This window comes from Lissotriton vulgaris, chromosome 5, assembly GCF_964263255.1.
Source record: "Lissotriton vulgaris chromosome 5, aLisVul1.2, whole genome shotgun sequence".
NCBI lineage: Eukaryota > Metazoa > Chordata > Amphibia > Caudata > Salamandridae > Lissotriton > Lissotriton vulgaris.
This window is the reverse complement of record NC_141693.1, coordinates 404,876,812-404,895,766: the sequence shown is the minus strand read 5'-3', so window position 1 is coordinate 404,895,766 and position 18,955 is coordinate 404,876,812. Positions and strand designations below refer to the sequence as shown.

The following is an 18,955-nucleotide window of genomic DNA, read 5'->3' as shown; positions in this document are numbered from 1 at the left end:
GTGCAAACCACGAGTGTGTGGGCGGGGCCAAACGGGCAGGGCTACCATGCGCGTTCAACATGCTTCTTGTGTGTATAAAAGGTCAGAGAAAGATCAGTTCAGCAGATGAAGAGAAAGAAACCCCTGGTCACAAGAACAGCACGGGTATTGTGCTCGTGAAAGTCAAGGATGCAAAAGCCTCTATCCAGCATCACAGCTGATTTTCCACGGTTGATTTGTGAAGAAGGCACACCTGCCTCGACGACGCTACAGGAAGGGCATGTTGTAACTATTTTAGGATGGCGCCGGCAAGCTGCCAGCGCCATCCTAAAATACTTACTAAATTAGCTTCAACAGGAAGCTCTAATAGATAAAATCGAGCACCTGCTTTATTTTATCTATTATAGCTTCCTGTTGAAGCTAACTTAGTAACTATTTTAGGATGGCGCTGGCAGCTTGCCGGCGCCATCCTAAAATAGTTACAACAGGTTCAACTTTTGCCCCCGGAATAATCCGCCGCTCGCGGATTTGCGAATTCTCGGTAAATTCGCGGGAGTTCGCGGATCGCGAATTTACCGAAAATTCGCGAAATCCGCGAGCGGAACGGATTTTCCGCTCATACTTAGTTGCAGGTACATGTCAATGTGTGCAAAAACCTCTGTTGGTAGTATAGTGCAACTATATCTTTCCATCTCCATTAAACTCTTTTGTAAGGACCTCTGTTGATCATATAATGCAACTAGCGCTTACCAGATTCCCTTCTATTCTCCTCTGAGGACAACTGTTTGCAGTACAGTGCAATCAACTTTCCATTTCTATTGTACTCTCCTGTGAGTACATTAGCAGGCTGTCTACTGACAACTCTGCTTCCAGCACTTGTCTGAGGCTGTGGAAAACTTGCACCTAGATATAGGACAGTGCTGTATGCATTTCCTCAAGTTGTCAACAGTGTCAGTGTGCACTCATGCCTGTGTTTTGTAAGGGGCAAATATGGTTTCACATTTACACAGAATTAATATGGAGGTTGTATAACTCACTTTTCCTAACCCTATGTATGAATAATGCAAGAAGGCCCTATTTATTTTATTTTTGGTCTGGCACTGCTTTTTACGTGTGTAGTTGTTAAAGGATTATAAATAACAGAATGTATGGGGAAAAAAGTGAACTGGATGAACCATTAAGTGTTCACCCAAGAAGAGCTATGACTCTCAGATAGTGCAAGCATCCTCTGAATGTTGTGCCCACTCCTGCCCTCTGTAGGCAGGGCTGGCTTTAACGCAGTGTGATAGGTGCACAACTGGAATGCTTGCTCCCATTGTAAAATGTAGTTATGCGACCGAACAGTGTTCGGTCGCATCCTAATGGGCCGGTCGGACTGCCGACCTAGTGTTGGTCGGTCCCATGAACGAGATTAGTCAGGCGGAGGCACCTCCGCCCGACATCGTAATCAGTCCCTCTATGTTGATAGCTCAGTGGGTTACTGCTTTTGCCACAGAGATCTTTTTGTTACTTACAGGTCCTGAGTTACAATACTTCTAATATAGCACAATAAGCTATTGACTCAAATCAAAGCGATGCGTGTATACTGTTTATATTTACTGGTGGACATATTCATCCTTGGCCTTATGAGCTAAAGTAAAATTATTGAAATCATAAAAGAAACTTCCTAAAAACAATCGCTCAGTTTCTGAAAATGTTACATGGAGAGTTAACTTTATTATAGGTGTTGGTTTACATGAAGCAGGGAAACCATAAACTTAGCTGAAGGGACAGCTGCCAATTTTTGCTGGATATCTCATTGACAACCGGTGTGTAAATGAGCCCATTAATTGCGTGTGTGTATGTATGTCTCCGATTTGTAACTAGAAATAATAATATAAGCTGTAAACAAAAGTGAAGTAACGACAGTACTGAGTATAGAGAAGTATTTTTGAGAATTGTAAGTGAAATTGTTACTGATACACAACATTTGTATAGTGTGCCACTGCTACTTGTATGGGTCTGTGGAGCCCTAAGGTGTGAGATAAAAAATTGTGGTGCATTGGGTATGATTCCTGTGCTGGTAGTCTAGGTAACAGTACGTTTAAAAACACAGATCTATTTTATAGCTATGTTGTTCGCTGTGAAAACTCTGTCCTTTTGCAACAACAACTAAAATGTCAAATTATAATTAGTTTATAAAGTATGTTCGATTACAGTGACTTATAAACACTGAAGGCTATACAAAGAATACACTGAATTGATGTTGTTATAAGTTTTCAAAGTGAACATTTCTCTAACATCAATATAGCGGGTCTATTTCACAAAACTCTTATTAAATAAATCGGAAACCTGCTCCTGTACTGTTAACTATTACTATGTTTGAAGCAGATTTCTGTATCAAGCATCGACTAAGATTCTAAGGGGCAAGTGAGGATATCTATGACAGTCGTAGATTTTCAGAAGTACTCTTAAAAAAAAAAAGTTGTGTGCCAGCTGAAAGATTCTGTGTAGGTAAATGAAAAACCTAATTTTCATTAGCACCTAAAAAGGTTTGTTTAACTAAAGGAAAATACGCTTTCTTATGTAGAAAATCCTTCCATAAAACTCCAATTAAAAATGGGGAAAATCCCTCGACTTTCTACCCTGGGAAGATGTTTCTCTTGCATTTGTTGGGAATAAATTAACAATCATTTCCCAAAAAGGATCTCCAAAAAGTAAGTGGATACCCAAGAACTTGAGTTTTTGCGTGTTCACCCACTTCTGCCAGGCGCCCCACCCAGAAGATTCTCGAGCCCTGCTCCTAACCCTAAACTTGAGAATGTGGCAAATCACTCATTCATGTAGGCAGAATTTCCACATTCGCAAACACACAAATGTTACATGTAAGAATCATAATGTGCTAAATCAGGGTGAACAGCTTCCATTTTTAGAGGGTTTTTTGCTCACCTGAGGAGGTTTTCACTGCTGCACTTAACACATATAGTTTATGAAATAAAAAATCTACAGCTGTATTAAAAAAAAATCGATCAGACACATAGAAGAGGATAAGCAGTACATATCCTGTATAGTTCTTTATCAAATTCTAGAAAGAATAATACAATTATGGAATTAATAAAACATTTCCTGTTAGGAGAAAGATTGTACAGATTTTAAAGTTCAGAAAAGAATGTCAACTTTGGATTACTACGCAAAGGTCTATGTTGTACCTATTGGTCAGTAATTGGAGGCTCAGCAGGCCTGATTCAGATGCCAATTGTATTCTTTTCATTCAAATGATTAAGGACCACTGAGTTGATTAATGGCAATACCTGTTATAAGACCAGAGCACTTTATTGTTTTCAATGGAGCTCCCAACATTCCAATGTTCTACTCCGCAAGAAGATGGAATTCATTCTTATACGTTCTGCTTCCGGTATGGAGCCACAGAGAACATGCTTGTGTGGGAAACGTATGCATCTTAAAAATGACATATCATAAAGACACATTAGGATCTCTACTTAGCCATTATTTTTAAAACGTAAAGTTATCAGCGACATCATTGTATAACATGATACACGCCTCGCTGCTTTTGATAGCATTCATTATCACTTTGAAAAAGGCAGCAGTAAATCCGTAGGCCTCATCAGTGCTGTTTCACTTGGCATGTGTTTTACTCGTGGGGTCTCCCCAGGGTTCATGATAGATTTGCCTTTGTTTAGAGAAGGACATATTCACCCTCCAGGCTCATGAGGCAAAGTAAATTATTGAAATCTTAAAAGAAATTCTTTAAAACCATCGCGGAGTTTCTGAAAATGTTATAATAAACAAGAGAAGTGTGATGCATATACACAAGCATACAAAACTTCTGAGGGGTGGTTGGATTAACAAATACCTGGGCCTTGTGAGCTCCAGTGATTCATCTGTGCTTTTAATCCATTGTGGCGTAGAGTTGTCTGACAGCACAGCTCATTAGCCCCAGCCTGGTGCATATTTGATTTCTCCGAGTTGAAATTACCAACAAAAAAAGGTGATTCTTGAGACAGTGTTGTGTATTTTTTGTTTTCTAGAATACTCCATACAGTGACAGGTCATAGGGTTTGATTTTTCCCTATCCTAGATACCTAGCCATTTACAGGGTTATGTGTCAGGGTCTGATGACCTTCAAGCATATAAACACCAAACCAGTTTAAATTCCTAAAGGGTGCAGTTGGGTAGTTAATATATCGCCAAATAAAGAGGATCTTGAACCTCAAGAACTGGAAACCATGGTCACCAAGTTAATTGAAAATTGACAGCTCAAGTTATGCCTTCACTTAAATAGTTGGAAGCACTAAAACAGGATGTCTAATATGCTCCTGATGACTGAGATTTGCATATCTAGGCAATTGTGCTCCTCTATTTTACCCATACACCCTCAAAGGACGACAGAGCTGTTCTGCCTTGCTACATTCAAACAAAGTATATGTAAGATGCATGAGCAACTCCAAAAGTGTAAGTCAATCTGGGGTCAAGGTATACTTCTTCTTGATGCATGAGTACTGGTCCACATTCCCGCCTCACCCTGGTGATGATGTAAGCCTCACAAGTCCAGCAGTCGAGAATAGGGCAGGATAGAGACCTGAGCCATGTGATAGTAAACATAAGTAGCTTATGAACCCTTCCTTATGCTGCCCTCACAGTTCAGGTACTAGTATGGGCACTCCACACACCAACAACTAAATTATTAGAAACCAGAAGTAGATAGTTGCATACCCTTATGGCTGTGTTGTCTGATTACTAGAGTGAGGCGAGATAGGGCAGAATAATAACGAGACCCACCATTAACAAGAGTATGGTGGCATATTTCAATCTAATATGGAATCTCTCAAAGAATGAGTCCCATTTGTTCTCTTCTTTGACCAAACTCATTAATTCCTGATTGTTATGTTTGGCCTTAAGTGAGACATCTCCTTTGGTTACAGAAGTCATATCTCTCTGAGTATAGATATGCAATAATATATTAGTCATTTTAAAATTATATTGCATTGTAGCATTAGTGTAGCACTCGCCTGTCCCATGCGAGGCCTCAAAGTAGTTTCTAAGTGGTGGACTAAGACACCGCGCACTACGTAGTGCATGGTTTTTAGAGTGCATGTTTCATAATGTGGTCTATGTGGGAAGTAATGTGGTGATGGGCAGGAGGTTCTGAGGATTGCTCTTATGAAGCCTAGAAACTCCAGTCGTGATTGGAAAAACAGGGATCCGTGACTGGAGACAGGGTGGCTGACTAGGGGCGAGTGTGGGAATGCGACTGCCACTCTGCGTTGCAGAGGGCACTGTGAGGGGTCGGTCGTGAATATTGCAGATGGCCCCTTGTGTGTGTAGTTATTGGATGCTGTGTGCAGAGGTGCGCTCTACTACAAAAGAAAACTTAAACCGCACCTTTGGATGGATGGGAATTCACCCCAGTCATCGACCCCTGCCCGCACCATTGTTTACGACAAAATATGATAGCACATTTGGAACCCACTGTTTGCACCATTGCTTATTTGGCTGTTTACTGTGTTTTTTATCTTGGTGTATGACTATTATAGAATAGCAGGCCAAAGAAAACCCTGTGATGGAGGTGGCATCCATTTGTATGGTAAGGAAAAGAGCATTAATTCAAGTAAATAGGTTACAACTAGAGGCCTGTCCCGTTAAGGAACCTGTCCTGGAATTAAAGTTAGTACAATAACATGTACCAAACGTATGAACCATCTTCCAGGTGGGCACCTTACAGATTTCTCGGATGAGAATTTTTCTCATTGGGGAATCAGAAGCAGCTTTTCCTCTGGTTTAATGGGTGGGGTGAATCCCTGTTAAATATGTTATTTGTATTTAGATCTCTTTTTCCCGCAGATTTTAGAATGTTCTGATGTTCCACAATTGTTTTGTTTAAATAAACAGACAATTACCTGCCCCACCCCTGCAGTCTTAGTAGCATGGCTAAAGTATGCTCTTTTTTTAAAACTCTTATTATTGAACATAAGCTCCATATGGCGTAAAGTAGAGAGTGAGTCCACAAATATTATCTCTATACAAATCTTTGGTTAAGCTCGTTTCAAGATGAACATTTCCATCAGTTCAAAAGTGGCGCTTTTACGGCCCTTTATCATGTGGAAAGTGCACATACATCTATCTCCCTGATTGCTGCCCCCCCCCCCCCCCCAATTTCCGGCAATCGTCCCAGCCCCCTCGTTCAGTCATATCCCCTTTACTTGAATGCATGATTGGGTTCAGGACAGCTCTAACTAACCTTCAACTGGGCTCCCAGTGTGGACTCAGTCTACAGGTGAGGATCTTCAACCCCCCCCCCATACCCACGGAGTCGTCAGCCACTGACTGCAGCTTTCCGGTGATCTTCTAGGAAAAGTTCCAGGTAGAAGTCTTTGACCTTGGTTCCCTTCTACCTTCCCAGCAGGCCGCCAGCTAGATGAAGCCTTCTCTTGGTTTCGGGGTGCCCTCAGTCCGTAAAGTACATTTGTATGGCAGACACATAAGAAAATTGTTGCTTGAGGCTTGTGGAGAAATACTGTTGGCCTGGAATGGATTGAGATGTTGAGCAGAAAGTTGGTGGTTGTGTGGAGTGCAGACAATCTGATAAGGTTTAAGAAGCAGTGTGCGAACCATAGTGGGTGTTAACAACTCGGAAAAGGCATGAGAAAGATTAGGAATCGCCTTTCTGTCCGTTTCATATAATACATGTGGCCCATAAGTATGCTATTGTGTTTATTGACAATACATGACAATGGTTGGAGGTCTTTTTAATCAGAGAGCCTAATACCAAGATATTGATTCAATTTTTGGTGGGTGGAATTGTTTTCAGAGCGAGGGAAGCCCACCACCAGTGTTGGATAATTGATTATAGTTACGTCAACTGAGTTGCAAGAGTTTTTATATAACTTAGGCATGAAGCACAAGATGTGAATTATGTTCCATCCACATAGGAACAGAATGGCAGAGAGGGCTAGTAGTTGGTAGTGAATCCATGGTTTGGGATGAAGGGAGTTTTCATGATGGGGTGAGGTCCATTTTAGGGGCGTATCACAAAATTCTACATACCAGCACTGGAGTAGTGTTATTCTGGGCTCTAAGAGGACAGGATGCGGTGACACCAGTGCTTAATTTGAGCTGGTGGTTACCGGTGTTCCACACTGGCATGTATTTGTCAGCACCGACACTTATGATAGTCTGCCACATGGGGGCGCTGTTTGTGCAGTTTAGAGATGGGCGCAACAACAGTTGTTTATGAATTCAGTGTACATCAAAAATCACTAATAGAGGCCTCCCAAGTCATTCTCGGAGTGTGATGGTTAGTAGTTGTGTTGGTACTGTTATTGGCAAAGCTGGCCGAGACGATGGGTGATGCAGCCTGCAGTGGTCCACTGACGAGAGCCCTAGCACTTAAATGATTTTACACATTCAGCACTGGGTGACACCTGCTTGAGTTAAACCACTTCAGAGGGGGTTTCCTTCTGCTTGGGATAGAACGAAAGTAAAGATGATGATACAGGAGGCACAGAGCAAATGTAAGAAAAGATGTGGCACATTGAAGTGTGTCAAAACTTCTTACTTTGGAATTGTATATGAAATCTGAAAAAAGGGTCCAGTCAAGGTAAGCAATGGTGTGGTGAGATAAGAGTTGAAAATGGTGTAATGTTGGCCAGAGTCCCTGAGGGTAAGGAGGGTTCTGAGGCCCATTTATAGGAAGCAGATTTTGATGAATGTTGTCGTGGCTCTGGACTTCATGAGTTCCTGGAAGATTCAAAGATTGTTATTTAATGTAAACCTTTATTTTTCAGTTCCTGTTGTTTAAAGGATATGGTATTACTATAAAGGTGTATATATTTGTTGTGTATCAATCTCATTCATGTTTTTCTGTGATCAGTGACGCACATAAATTGTGAGTGGGAGGATTTGCATGGTAGAATTCCTCTTGGTATCCCTGGCTCAACTAATGTTATAAAGAGTTAAAAGAAGATATCTCTCTGCCTGTGCTTGCATGTTGTCCAGTTTATTCAGTTAGTGGCTAAAGCAAGGCTGCAGGGTGGCAAGTGTCTATAGCTTCTAGGGGTACTTTGAGTAAAGGATTGCACCTAAAAACAAAGGCTTACCTAGTGGTAAACCTCGTGGACAATTGAGTTTCTAATGGGATCTTCTCATTGACCAAATACAAATTCTTGCAAGATGAGAAATAGGGTGAATTGTGGTTATGAATTCCTCAGCCCCCTGGTGTTTAAACATGCATTGACCAAATTTATAGATTAACCTCCCATATAGGTACAATGATTCCTCAAATGTTAGTCATGGGGCGTTTGTAGGATAGGGAGCCTTAGAAGGCTGACGTAGGATTAGCAGTCACACAGTAGGATTTGTGTCCGGTTGAGAAAATCTGCAAACACAGCTACAGCAGTTCTACCTTTTCCTGTGAATAACTACTCTGGCCTCTGCACAGGGAATCTCGCTGGTGCTAGGATAGCATCGCCAAGATCTTGCTATGATCTAAGGGAGTTCTCTATATGAGATATTAGAGGATGTTTCTCGCCATTCTCTCAATGAGCTCTCTATATGGGATGATATTAGAGTATTTTGTCCTTGGCAACCATTGTTCCCTGAAATCTGTCACAAGACTTTGAAATCTCCTTTCAGGTAAAACTCCTAAAAGATAACCTATGTTTTCTTCAGCAATTGAATAGATGAATCCAATGTGTTCACCTCTTCCTGACTAGATTAAGGAAATGTTGTCTATTTTGGTGTCACTCTCAAATCTGTGCTACGTTTGGAGTGCATGCAGAATTAGTCTGCAAGGTTATCATGTTCAACCATGTCTCTCCAGGACTGACCTCACTCTAATGCAGACTGTGATTAAGGTCCTCATTACAAGTCGCCTCTTAATTCATACTGTTACTGCCCCCACTGCAATTAGGATATTGGCACAAACGCCACAGATCTCTTTACTTTCCCTCATAGATTTGGGCTGCTGATAACTCTTTGTGGATGCTGAAAACAGCTGAAATATCATTGTAAAAATACTGGTGAAAATTAGGAATTACCAGAGGAATCTAGCCTAGAATTACTGATTACCCTATTAGATTTTCATTTCAGGGCCCAATTTGTATTTGGCTGGATTTTATCAACCCCTGCAGTTATCAGTACCACTGGTATCGATAACTCTGGTCTTGAAGAAAATCTGGCCTATTTACCCGGGCGATTCATATTGCTGACCAAAGGCTATGTAGTTTAAAGAACTGATCATTGTTTACAAGACACACCTTGGTAAAAGCATCTCCCCTGATGGGAAAATTGCATTGGCACATCCATCCCAACAGCCTAATGTATCCACTAATTGTTTGCCAGAGTCCAGATACTCTGTGATGGCTCCTTCAGTTTGCAATATTCAAAAAACAGAATACATTGTATCATTTTTAGCAAGTGACCAGGCAGGTCGTTGTGTGTTTGACAATAATAAGCCTAGTTTCTGACTGACCCAGTACCTGACCCTGTCCATTCAACACTACTGATTGTATTGTATTAGAGATCAGTCATTTGCTGTCAAGGAATATTGGTAACGACCTTTCCTGCTATACAGTATTAATGCATACCTCTATAATGCTTTCCTCTCGAGAAAAGTGAAAGTGTGTAGTTAAACTCTCTGGTTGGATGGGATGCTGGAACACCCCTTCTGACCTTAGTACCATTTCCAAGTTTTCAGAAGGTGCCTGCGACGCCTAGCACAAATTCTTCCAAGTCATGAAGTTAGCAAGTCCACAGGTCAGTAACTGAGTGACCCACATCTTGGATTCCAGACATAAAAGGAGCTCGTCTGTGGTATCAAAAGCAGTGCAAAGTCTTAACTAGCCAATATGACCCGCTGTTGGGATGATGACTATGACAATGGTTTACAGAAAATGTCATGAAATGCACAGACGCAGGTAAATCATAGCCTCTTGAGAAAAAGAGAATACAGAATGTGTCCAACCAGATGGATTTCTGAAGTGGCCCACTGCCTTAAACTCTTGAAATGGTCTAGGAAACCCACTGAACACAGATTATTGCTATATTTTACTACTAAAAAAAACGTCAAGTGTAATTACCTTGAAGGCACTAGGATTTTAAATGCTGCAGCAGGTGCTGCAGCACAGGGGTCAAAACGTCTAGGAAACCCACTGAACATCAATTATTGCTATATTTTTCTACTAAACAAGTGGTCAGAAGTGCTGTTACCTTGCAGGCACCAGGGCCATGAATTAAATGGTGCAGCAGGCGCAGTGGCACTTGGGCCAAAAGCTCTTGGTAACCCAATAAACACTGATTATTGCTATATTGTACTACTTAACAAGCAGTCAAGTGCAGTTACCTTGCAGATACTTGGACCATAGTTTGAACTGTGCAGCAGGTGCAGTGGCATAGGGGTCAAAAGGTCTAGGAAAACCACTGAACACCAACTATTGATATATTTCACCACTAATGAAGCAGTCAGGAGTGCTTTTTTGGTTCTTTTGTGACCATTCCACCCAAAGTAACTCGTAGCCTAAAGCATCACTGTAATAAAAGCTGTAACCTATTGAACTTTTCTGTCTACCTACAACTTACGTCACATTCAGCGCATTTATAAGGCACATTTTCACAGTTTTTGTACGGTCCTAAATTTCTCCTCAATCTGGACACACTAACACCTTGGCACGGGCATTCTACATTCTATAACATTAGCACTTCAGCCATTGTAAAAGCTATACAAATACTTATAACTTACCATATGGCATTCCATACCAAGCATTGGCAAATCCAATAGGGCTTACCTATTCGAGATCTATTGGGCTTGTCAATGTTTTTTAGTCATATTATTCAGCAGGGCTAGCTTCAGTATAGCATAACTGAAAATAAATTTAAAAAGTGCTATAACACTGACAACACTGGCTGTGTCATACAGCTTTTTTTATATTACTTTCAGCCATTTGCGACATAGATAAAAACATTAGCAAAGCCAATAAATCTCACATATGCAAGACCTATAGGCTTTGCCAATGCTTGTTAGAAAGGTAGCTATAAACAAATAGCCAAACTTACGATCCTACGAGAAACAGCCTTGCTTAGCTTTTTTATTTTTTTATTTCTGTAAAGTTGAGGTCCAGCCCTGTTTTTTTAGTAGCGGTTTTAAATGAGGTATTTCCATTGATCCATTGATTTTGATCAAAAATGGGTTGTTGTGGAATTCATGGGTAAGAAGGCAGTGGACCTGGAGGACTCTGCAATATTGAAACTTTCAGTCAGACATGTGATTTTAATGAAAACCGTGGATAATTTAGAACTATATTTGACTTGGGACATGACTCGTCATCAGCGACGTTTATTGACTTACTTAAGGCTGAATTTATTTCCACGTTTAGTCTTTTTTAATTCTGGTTGTCTTAAGGATTCGGAATTGCCCTTAGTAGACAATGTCTCGGTCAATGACACCTTTGCTCTAAATAAAATACCCTACGAAATAGGTTTTTTTGACCAATTTTAAAATTAATGAATTTTACTCAAGTTAGACCGGCTTTTCTGTATTTACAGTTTTTACATTCGCCCACAGTTTTTTCTTTCTTGTACGTTTTCTCTCTTGGGTTTTAAAGCAAGCGTGATTATGTGCTTGTTAATTTCTGTTCTTTTTTTAATTGATTTATCTTTTATTATTTTATTCTTAAACTCGAATTAAGATTATGAACTGACATTTTTCCATAAATCTGCATATTATGAGTGGTTTCAGTTAACGCTCTCACTGTGAACACATCTGAACTGAAGTGACAGCCGGATGGATCCCTGCACCAGTTGCTGCTGCTAGAAGTTAGGTCCCAGAACCTTGCACAGTGCCTATCCCGTGGTGGGTGTGTTCAGGGAAGGCCGGGTGTCGTTTATTTGTAGGCTTCGCTCCGGTCAGTCAGTGCTTTCTTCCAGAAACGTGCAAGCGCGTCGAGGAACAGCTGTGGAGGGGAGGGCGTGGTGGCACACCATGAGAGGCCCTCTTGTACAGCGTACCCAAAAAAAAACTCCTATGTTTGCCGCCTCATAAAAACTACTGTACTTGAATGCCTCCTTCAGACTTGCCCTGCTTGCTTAAAACGTGTCCCACGTGGCAGGACAGAAAGAATATTGGTGTTGTACATGGCAGCTCTGGAATGTTGTCTGGGAGCGCTCCGCCATCCTCGTGTGGTTTTCTATTTTTAGCTTGTGTTATATATATATGCATCAGTTGCCCGGTTTCCATAGGTTAACATTTTTTGGGTAAGCCGTACACATTGCGCACTGTTTGCTTAGCGTGATTTTGAAAAAAAAATTGCGACGGGCAAGGTGTGGAGAACAGGAAAAGCAGGTCTCGGTGCAAATATCGATAATGGCCACTAACCGGGAAATTTGAGAATGATGTCAACTCGGTTGCCAGGGCGCGCGCTGTAAAATGGTGCGCGGCAGTCACAGGGCCCCGCTCCACAGAGGAAAGAGCTGATAAGCAGAATGACAAAGGCCGGTTTCGTGAGAGGTTCCATGCGCCTGTCCCGCACCAGCGGCCGATTGCGCTGCTATTTTTGGTATTCCACATATCACGGGCACACACGCCGAGAATGATTGGAGCGCACAAGTATGGTAAGTGAGCCCGGAATCCTGGGGCACGCGCACGGTGTGGCGAGGAAGGGCTGCAGGGCTATCGGGCTACACTAGGCGCTGCCTTTGTTTTCCCAGTTAAGGGGACCCTCGCCGTTGCCTCTAGCTGGCTGTTCCGAACGGCCTCGCATATTCCCACAGAGCAGCGTTTTTAGATGGGATGCTGTGACGGATGAGTTAACTGTCTGACTACTAACTGACTTATCAAGTTTCATTCTTGGCCTCAGAAAATGGCAGTAGAGGAAGAAGAGCTTTTCTCCGAACACGTAAGACCTCGCTAATCTTACAATTGATGCTTTACCCGTGCATTCTTTTGAACACATCTTGTTTATTTGCGACATTCTGCCTGTCGTGGACTGAGGTGTGCATTTTTTATGCTAGCTTGCACTTGCCTTTTGTCTTTGGGTTCACATGAGGCAGCAGAAATGTTTACCGTACGCCCTGTCATCTGAATGCCGTATTGCACTGTCCTTTTTGTGATCGGTACATTTTGCATAGGATGTTTGCAGAAATACGAAAGAAGGATATTTGTTTACCATGGGCTAAGCATTTCGTAACCAGAGAGCAAACCTTGCATTTGAGGCATAATTTGCATGATAACTTTACATTAAGCTCGGGTGCTGGGCGCATTTTGCTGGGCGCATTTTGCTGGATTTTTTGTTTGGATAAACGGCATCTTGCTGCAGGGTGATGTTCAGTTATTTTTTTTACTGTTTGTGTGCCATTGATGCATTAGAAGAATTGTCATGAAGGTCAAAAGGTCATCTCGATTATTTGGCTTCTGTTCATCTTTTTATTATTAACCAGTGTTTTGTTTAGCACATGTACTATAAGGGCTGGGAACTCGATTTCATTTACTAGGTAGTATGGCAACTCCTGTGACACCTTTTTTTTTCATTGCCGCTTCTAATCTCATGATCCCGCCACTGTGATTTGCCCTGCAGAAATTAGGGAACAATAACCAGACTGTATGAGCTATGACGTTTTTTGTGTAGATACTATTTCTTCAAAAGAGGAAAAGAGTCTACTTATTGATTCTTGCTTCAAGGAGGTTTTTTGATGGTTTATTTTATCCAATTTTAATTTGGTGTGTGTGTGTATATATATATATTTTTCTCCCGCAGTGGCGTTTGCCACTTGGTGGTTATAGTTAGGATCACGTTTCCATAAAAAATGCATTTCTTGTGTTGATAATAACTTTGGCCCCTATTAGACCTGGCATCCTTGGTGTAGTTTTCCCTGACTTTTTGCTTTCTGACCTGTTTTGCTGACTTCATTTTTGCTGTCTTTAGGATTTTGGTAACTTTACTACTGCTAACCAGTGCGAAAGTGCATATGCTCTGTACTCAAAACATGGTAACATTGGCTTAGCCACCATTGGCATATTTAATTTACTTATAAGTCCATAGCAGAGTGCTCTATACGTGCCCAGGGCCTGTAAATTGAATGCTACTAGTTTTTGTCCACCCTAAGCGTGGAAGGGTATTCTCAGATGTGAGACCCTTGCTCATTGCACCATCAGGATTCAAGCAAACCGGGCCGAAGACGGCTGTAATGCCAGAAACCGGTCCCCGGGAGCTTGTTTCCTTCCCAGTGTAAGAATTGGCTTTTGTAGTTTGGTTTGCCCTGTTCCCATCATGCACTGGGACAGGAACAGACTAATTTGCATACAGCCAGGTTCTGAAACTGGGATGGTGCAGTGAGCTAAAAAACGGTGTTGGATCTAGCCCTGATCTCTTGACTGGGTGAGAGCTTTCTGCTTAATTCAGAGACTCTGTCCCTCACCACCCCTTGTTGTAAATATTTTTGTCCACCCTAAGCGTGGAAGGGTATTCTCAGATGTGAGACCCTTGCTCATTGCACCATCAGGATTCAAGCAAACCGGGCCGAAGACGGCTGTAATGCCAGAAACCGGTCCCCGGGAGCTTGTTTCCTTCCCAGTGTAAGAATTGGCCTTTGTAGTTTGGTTTGCCCTGTTCCCATCATGCACTGGGACAGGAACGGACTAATTTGCATACAGCCAGGTTCTGAAACTGGGATGGTGCAGTGAGCTAAAAAACGGTGTTGGATCTAGCCCTGATCTCTTGACTGGGTGAGAGCTTTCTGCTTAATTCAGAGACTCTGTCCCTCACCACCCCTTGTTGTAAATACTAGTGGGCCTGCAGCACCGATTGTGCCACCCACTCAGTAGCCCTTTAAGCGTGTCTCAGACCTGCAGCGGCAGAGCCTGTGTGTCCAGTTTTAACATGTAATTTCGTTCTGGCAATTGAACCTACTTGCCAGACACAAATTTTCCCCTTTATTTTACATATATTAGTTACATTTATTGTCTGATTGATAAAAAGCATTGTATTGTCTATTAACTTGAATACAGCATTTACTCAACAATACGTTGGTCGTAATAAAATATAGCAGTTGGCTGAAAACAATTTGCAATTTGATGAAAATCCAACTCTAAAAACATTTTTATCATTGTGCAAAGGTTGGTGCAAAGTAATGCAATGATTACAATCCATAATACAATATTTGACAATGGATCAGCTTTGCTTTTTCCATTCCATACCATTGCAATTTGTCACAAATTACGAAATTAAAAAAATGCAATTCAATTGATTGATTTTGCTTCTTCCACTCAATGGCGCCACTATTTGTTACTGTTTTTCGTGTTACAGGTTTGTATAAATTCACAATTCCTAAAATTTGTCAGGTTGTTTTAAATAAAACGAATACGTATTATTACATTATGAGTAGCACAAACATTATATACCTCTACTCCCTGGTAGTCTATAAAGATTTTCAGACTGATTTCAACATATTATCCACCAAAAGCAAGAACTTGGTAAATTGACTAATCATAGGGATTAATCTACCAGATAAGCAGAATATAATGGCTTGGCGGCATGTTCTTTATCCAGGTTCGATAAACAAAAGTTTCAACAAAGTTTGTTGTGCTTGGATTAGACAAAGGCAGTCACAGACTATATGCAAAAAAATGGGTTTGGTAGTTTTTGAGCAATTAGTACTCATAAAATGTGTGTATCTAGGGTCGCGGAGCCACTGTGTAGCTGATAGATATCCTGCTAAGATGTGGGTGGTTTAAAACATAAGGGCAAAATGGGAGATAAAAAACAAAACCCCTAGGGTGATTCAGGACCCGGGAATGACAGATTGTGTTTTATTTGGGGACATTAGTGCGTGGTCCCCCTCCTCAAGCCTCTAAGGGGGCCGGTCCCTCGGGAAAGGCAAGAAATGTAAGGAAGGGGGCACCCTCCCTATGCCGTTTTCAGCTGGACGGACCCCATCCCCGGCTCCTGATGTTATTTTTAGGGGGAGCGTGGCCCCCCCTCCCTGGGCCGTTTTTTTCCCCAGAGACCCCATTCCCAAGGGCCAACAGTATTTTTAAAGGGATGGGGGCACACAGCCCACCTCCCCAAGCCAATTTTGACCTGAGGACCCCATCCCTCGGGCACACTGTATTTCTTTTACGTGGATGGGGACTGCGTGGCGCCCCTCCACGAGGCTTTAAAAGGCCTTGGGGAACCCCCCCGGGACTCTATTATTTAAAAAGGTGAGGGGAGCCACACAGCTCCCTTCCCCGAGCCTTCTATGTCCCCGGGGACCCCATCCCCTGGGGCTGGTTAAAGTAGCTTTGTCCCAGGGAGCCCACCCCTAGGATACAGCGGTTTCCCTGCTTGTACTGGCATGAGCAGGGAAACCTATGTTTGCTCCGGCCTGGCGGGAAGATTTTTTAATCATCCGCTACGCGGGAGCAAACACAAAGTCTGCTCCGAGCAGACGGGAGCTTTGAAATTGCTCCCATCAGCTGAGCGGGCACAGGAGCTGGCAGGGAAACCTATATTTGATCCTGCCTGAAGGTAGCATTTTTTAATCATCTCCAAGTGGGAGCATACACAAAGTCTGCTCCCAGGGGGCAAGAGCTTTGAAATTGCTCCCATCAGCTGGGAGCAGACTTTTGTTCCTTTTCCTTGTCCGCACTGATGCAGGCAGGGAAACAGATCAAGAGATTGCTCCTGCCGGAGGGAGCAGCATAAGTAGCTTCTCCCTCCGGGCAGCAGCAATTGCAGGTCCATCAGCACGCAGGGAGTTGGCTGGGGCCATGGGGGTCCTGGTGCACCACCAGCAGCCCCCAACAATGAGCATAGTGGGTGGCTGGTTGGGGACCCACCTTGAAATAATGTGGATCATAAGATATGGGGTCCAGAGGGCCTTATAAAGGCTCAAGGAGGAGGGGCTGCACATCTTTCCTCTCCTTTTAACAAATATATATGGCCCTGGGGATGGGGTCCCCAGGGCCATAATAGGTGCAGGGAGAGCGACACATGACCCCCCTTCTTCAAAATAAAAAAATGCCACTGGGGATAGGGTCTCCAGGGCATAACGAGGCTCTCCCCTTTAAAAAAAAAAAAGAAAGGTCCTGAGGGATGGGGTCCCCAGTGCCCAAGTACCTAAAAAGTCTCAGGGAGGGAGGGAGGCCTTGTGCCACCCATTTTAAGTACATAGGGCACTGGTGGATGGGTCCTCAGGTCCCAATAAGACTCAGAGAGGGGGCCCACATGGCTCCATTCCCTTTAAAAACCATAGGGCCCTGAGAGATGAGGTCAAAGGGACCTAATAGGGCTTAGGGAGGGGGGCTGCCGTGGACGGCCGAAGTCCTTGCGCAATGTGGGGTTGGCTGCCTGCAGGATGTTGGTTGCAGGACCTACAGCCAACCTCAACAAGCACAGCCGAAGGTCCTGCACAGCATGGGGTTGGCTACCTTTTGATGGTTTGGTCACAGAAATTGGCTGAATGCAGGGTGTTGACTGCAGGGCCCGTTGGCAGGCAAGGGCCATTGTCCAACCCCCCGTTATGTACGACCGAAGGCCCTGCAAAGCATGGGTTGTTTTGTGGCCAACCCTTTCCTGTGCACAGCCTATGGCCATGCTCAGTGTGGGGTTGGCTGCATGCAGGAAGTTGGTCGCAGAGTCTGTCCGGGCAGCCTGCAGCCAACCCTCTCCCGTTGCACACTGCCAAAGGCCGTGTGGTGCAGGTGTTTAGATTTACATATGGTAATAAATTATTATTTAGATTAAAAAAAAAAATACTGAAGGAAGCAAACTATAATTTGTGCCTTCACCATGCACTGCTAATTACTCCACATATTACAGTACTCCTGACATCTTCTATGACATCATTGATAATATTACTGCAACATTTGCAATTAAATTATTGATGAGATAACTGTGCATGGCGAAGGGCGCAAGTTATAGTTACCTTAAGGCACAAGTCATAGTTACTTGGGCTAACTATAACTGGTGACTTTTTAGAGTTTAAAGCGGTATATATATTCCTTCCTGCTTCTCCAAGCACGCAGGACACCGGGACCACCACACAGCTTTTCCAGTACACAAGGTCAGTTTATTATCACCTTTTGTTTCTCTCTGGCATGACGCGTTTCGGGTAGACACTACCCTTGATCACATATATATCATCATACTGCATAGTGGTGACTGCCATTGTGTAGTTATAGTTAAGTCATTGTTTCCACAGGAATGAGCATTTCTTTGTTTCACTGTTACTTTGACCCTGTATGATGAATCTGCACAAAACCTTCCCTCCAAAAATGCCCATTCACCTCAGCTTCTTCCTGTGAAGTTTCAGGGCGATCTGCCAAGAAGGGCCACAGAAAAAGTTGGAATCCTAAAACATCGATTTCCCATGTGAATTTCCAAAGGAAAATCCGGTTGGAGTTGCAGAATAAACATTGGTTGGAATTACATGAAATGTGCAAACAATTAGAATCTTACTCAGAAATCGTGCTTTTTATGATTTGGTGTAAATCAGTCTTTTTGCATTTACAGAGGTACTCTGAGATGGCCACGAGGGGGTTAAAAATATAGGTATATTAGGACAGTTGGTCCCCTTGGACTCGTACAGGAGCCCCACTGAAAATAAAAAATAAAAAGGGCCATCTTTTTCTCCCGTTTGCCATTTTTGTACTGCAGGACTGTATTGCACAATCTGAGCCGTCTCAAGCTTCCACCCTATGGTATCCCTGTACCATGCAAGTTTCACTAAGAGACGTTTACAGGCTACAGCAGCACCATTGGGTGGAAGCTTCAGCACTGGTACCACAGTTGTACGTGGTACCAAAAAAGCAGAAAAAAAAGAAATGTGGATTGGTGTTGTGGGGAGGTTGGCCTCCTGCAAGGTTTGGGTGCAAAGCCTCAGCAGGAGCGAGGCCCTGAGACCAACCCCCACTGCACACAGCCTTTGGTGGTGCGCAGAGGGGTGGTCGCTGCCCGCTGCAGGGTTAGATGGAGGGTCAGATCCTGTGTCCAACTCCTCTGCACAA

General features: G+C 42.9%; 1 protein-coding gene across 9 annotated transcripts in view; it reads left to right on the top strand.

Moving 5' to 3' along the window:
• ANK3 (ankyrin 3) overlaps nt 1-18,955 on the top strand; it is a 2,005,091-nt gene that overhangs the window by 1,164,179 nt on the left and 821,957 nt on the right. The window contains exon 1 of one of the 9 annotated variants that reach the window (XM_086921762.1): nt 12,444-12,582. The exons of 6 other annotated variants lie outside the window; for them this stretch is intronic. In XM_086921762.1, coding sequence (XP_086777888.1) covers nt 12,580-12,582 — 3 coding nt within the window. In that variant the 5' untranslated portion in view covers nt 12,444-12,579. Of the gene's footprint in view, nt 1-12,443; nt 12,583-12,693; nt 12,867-18,955 lie in introns of those variants that run through there. 2 more of the 9 variants (XM_086921761.1, XM_086921760.1) reach the window with 2 other exon arrangements.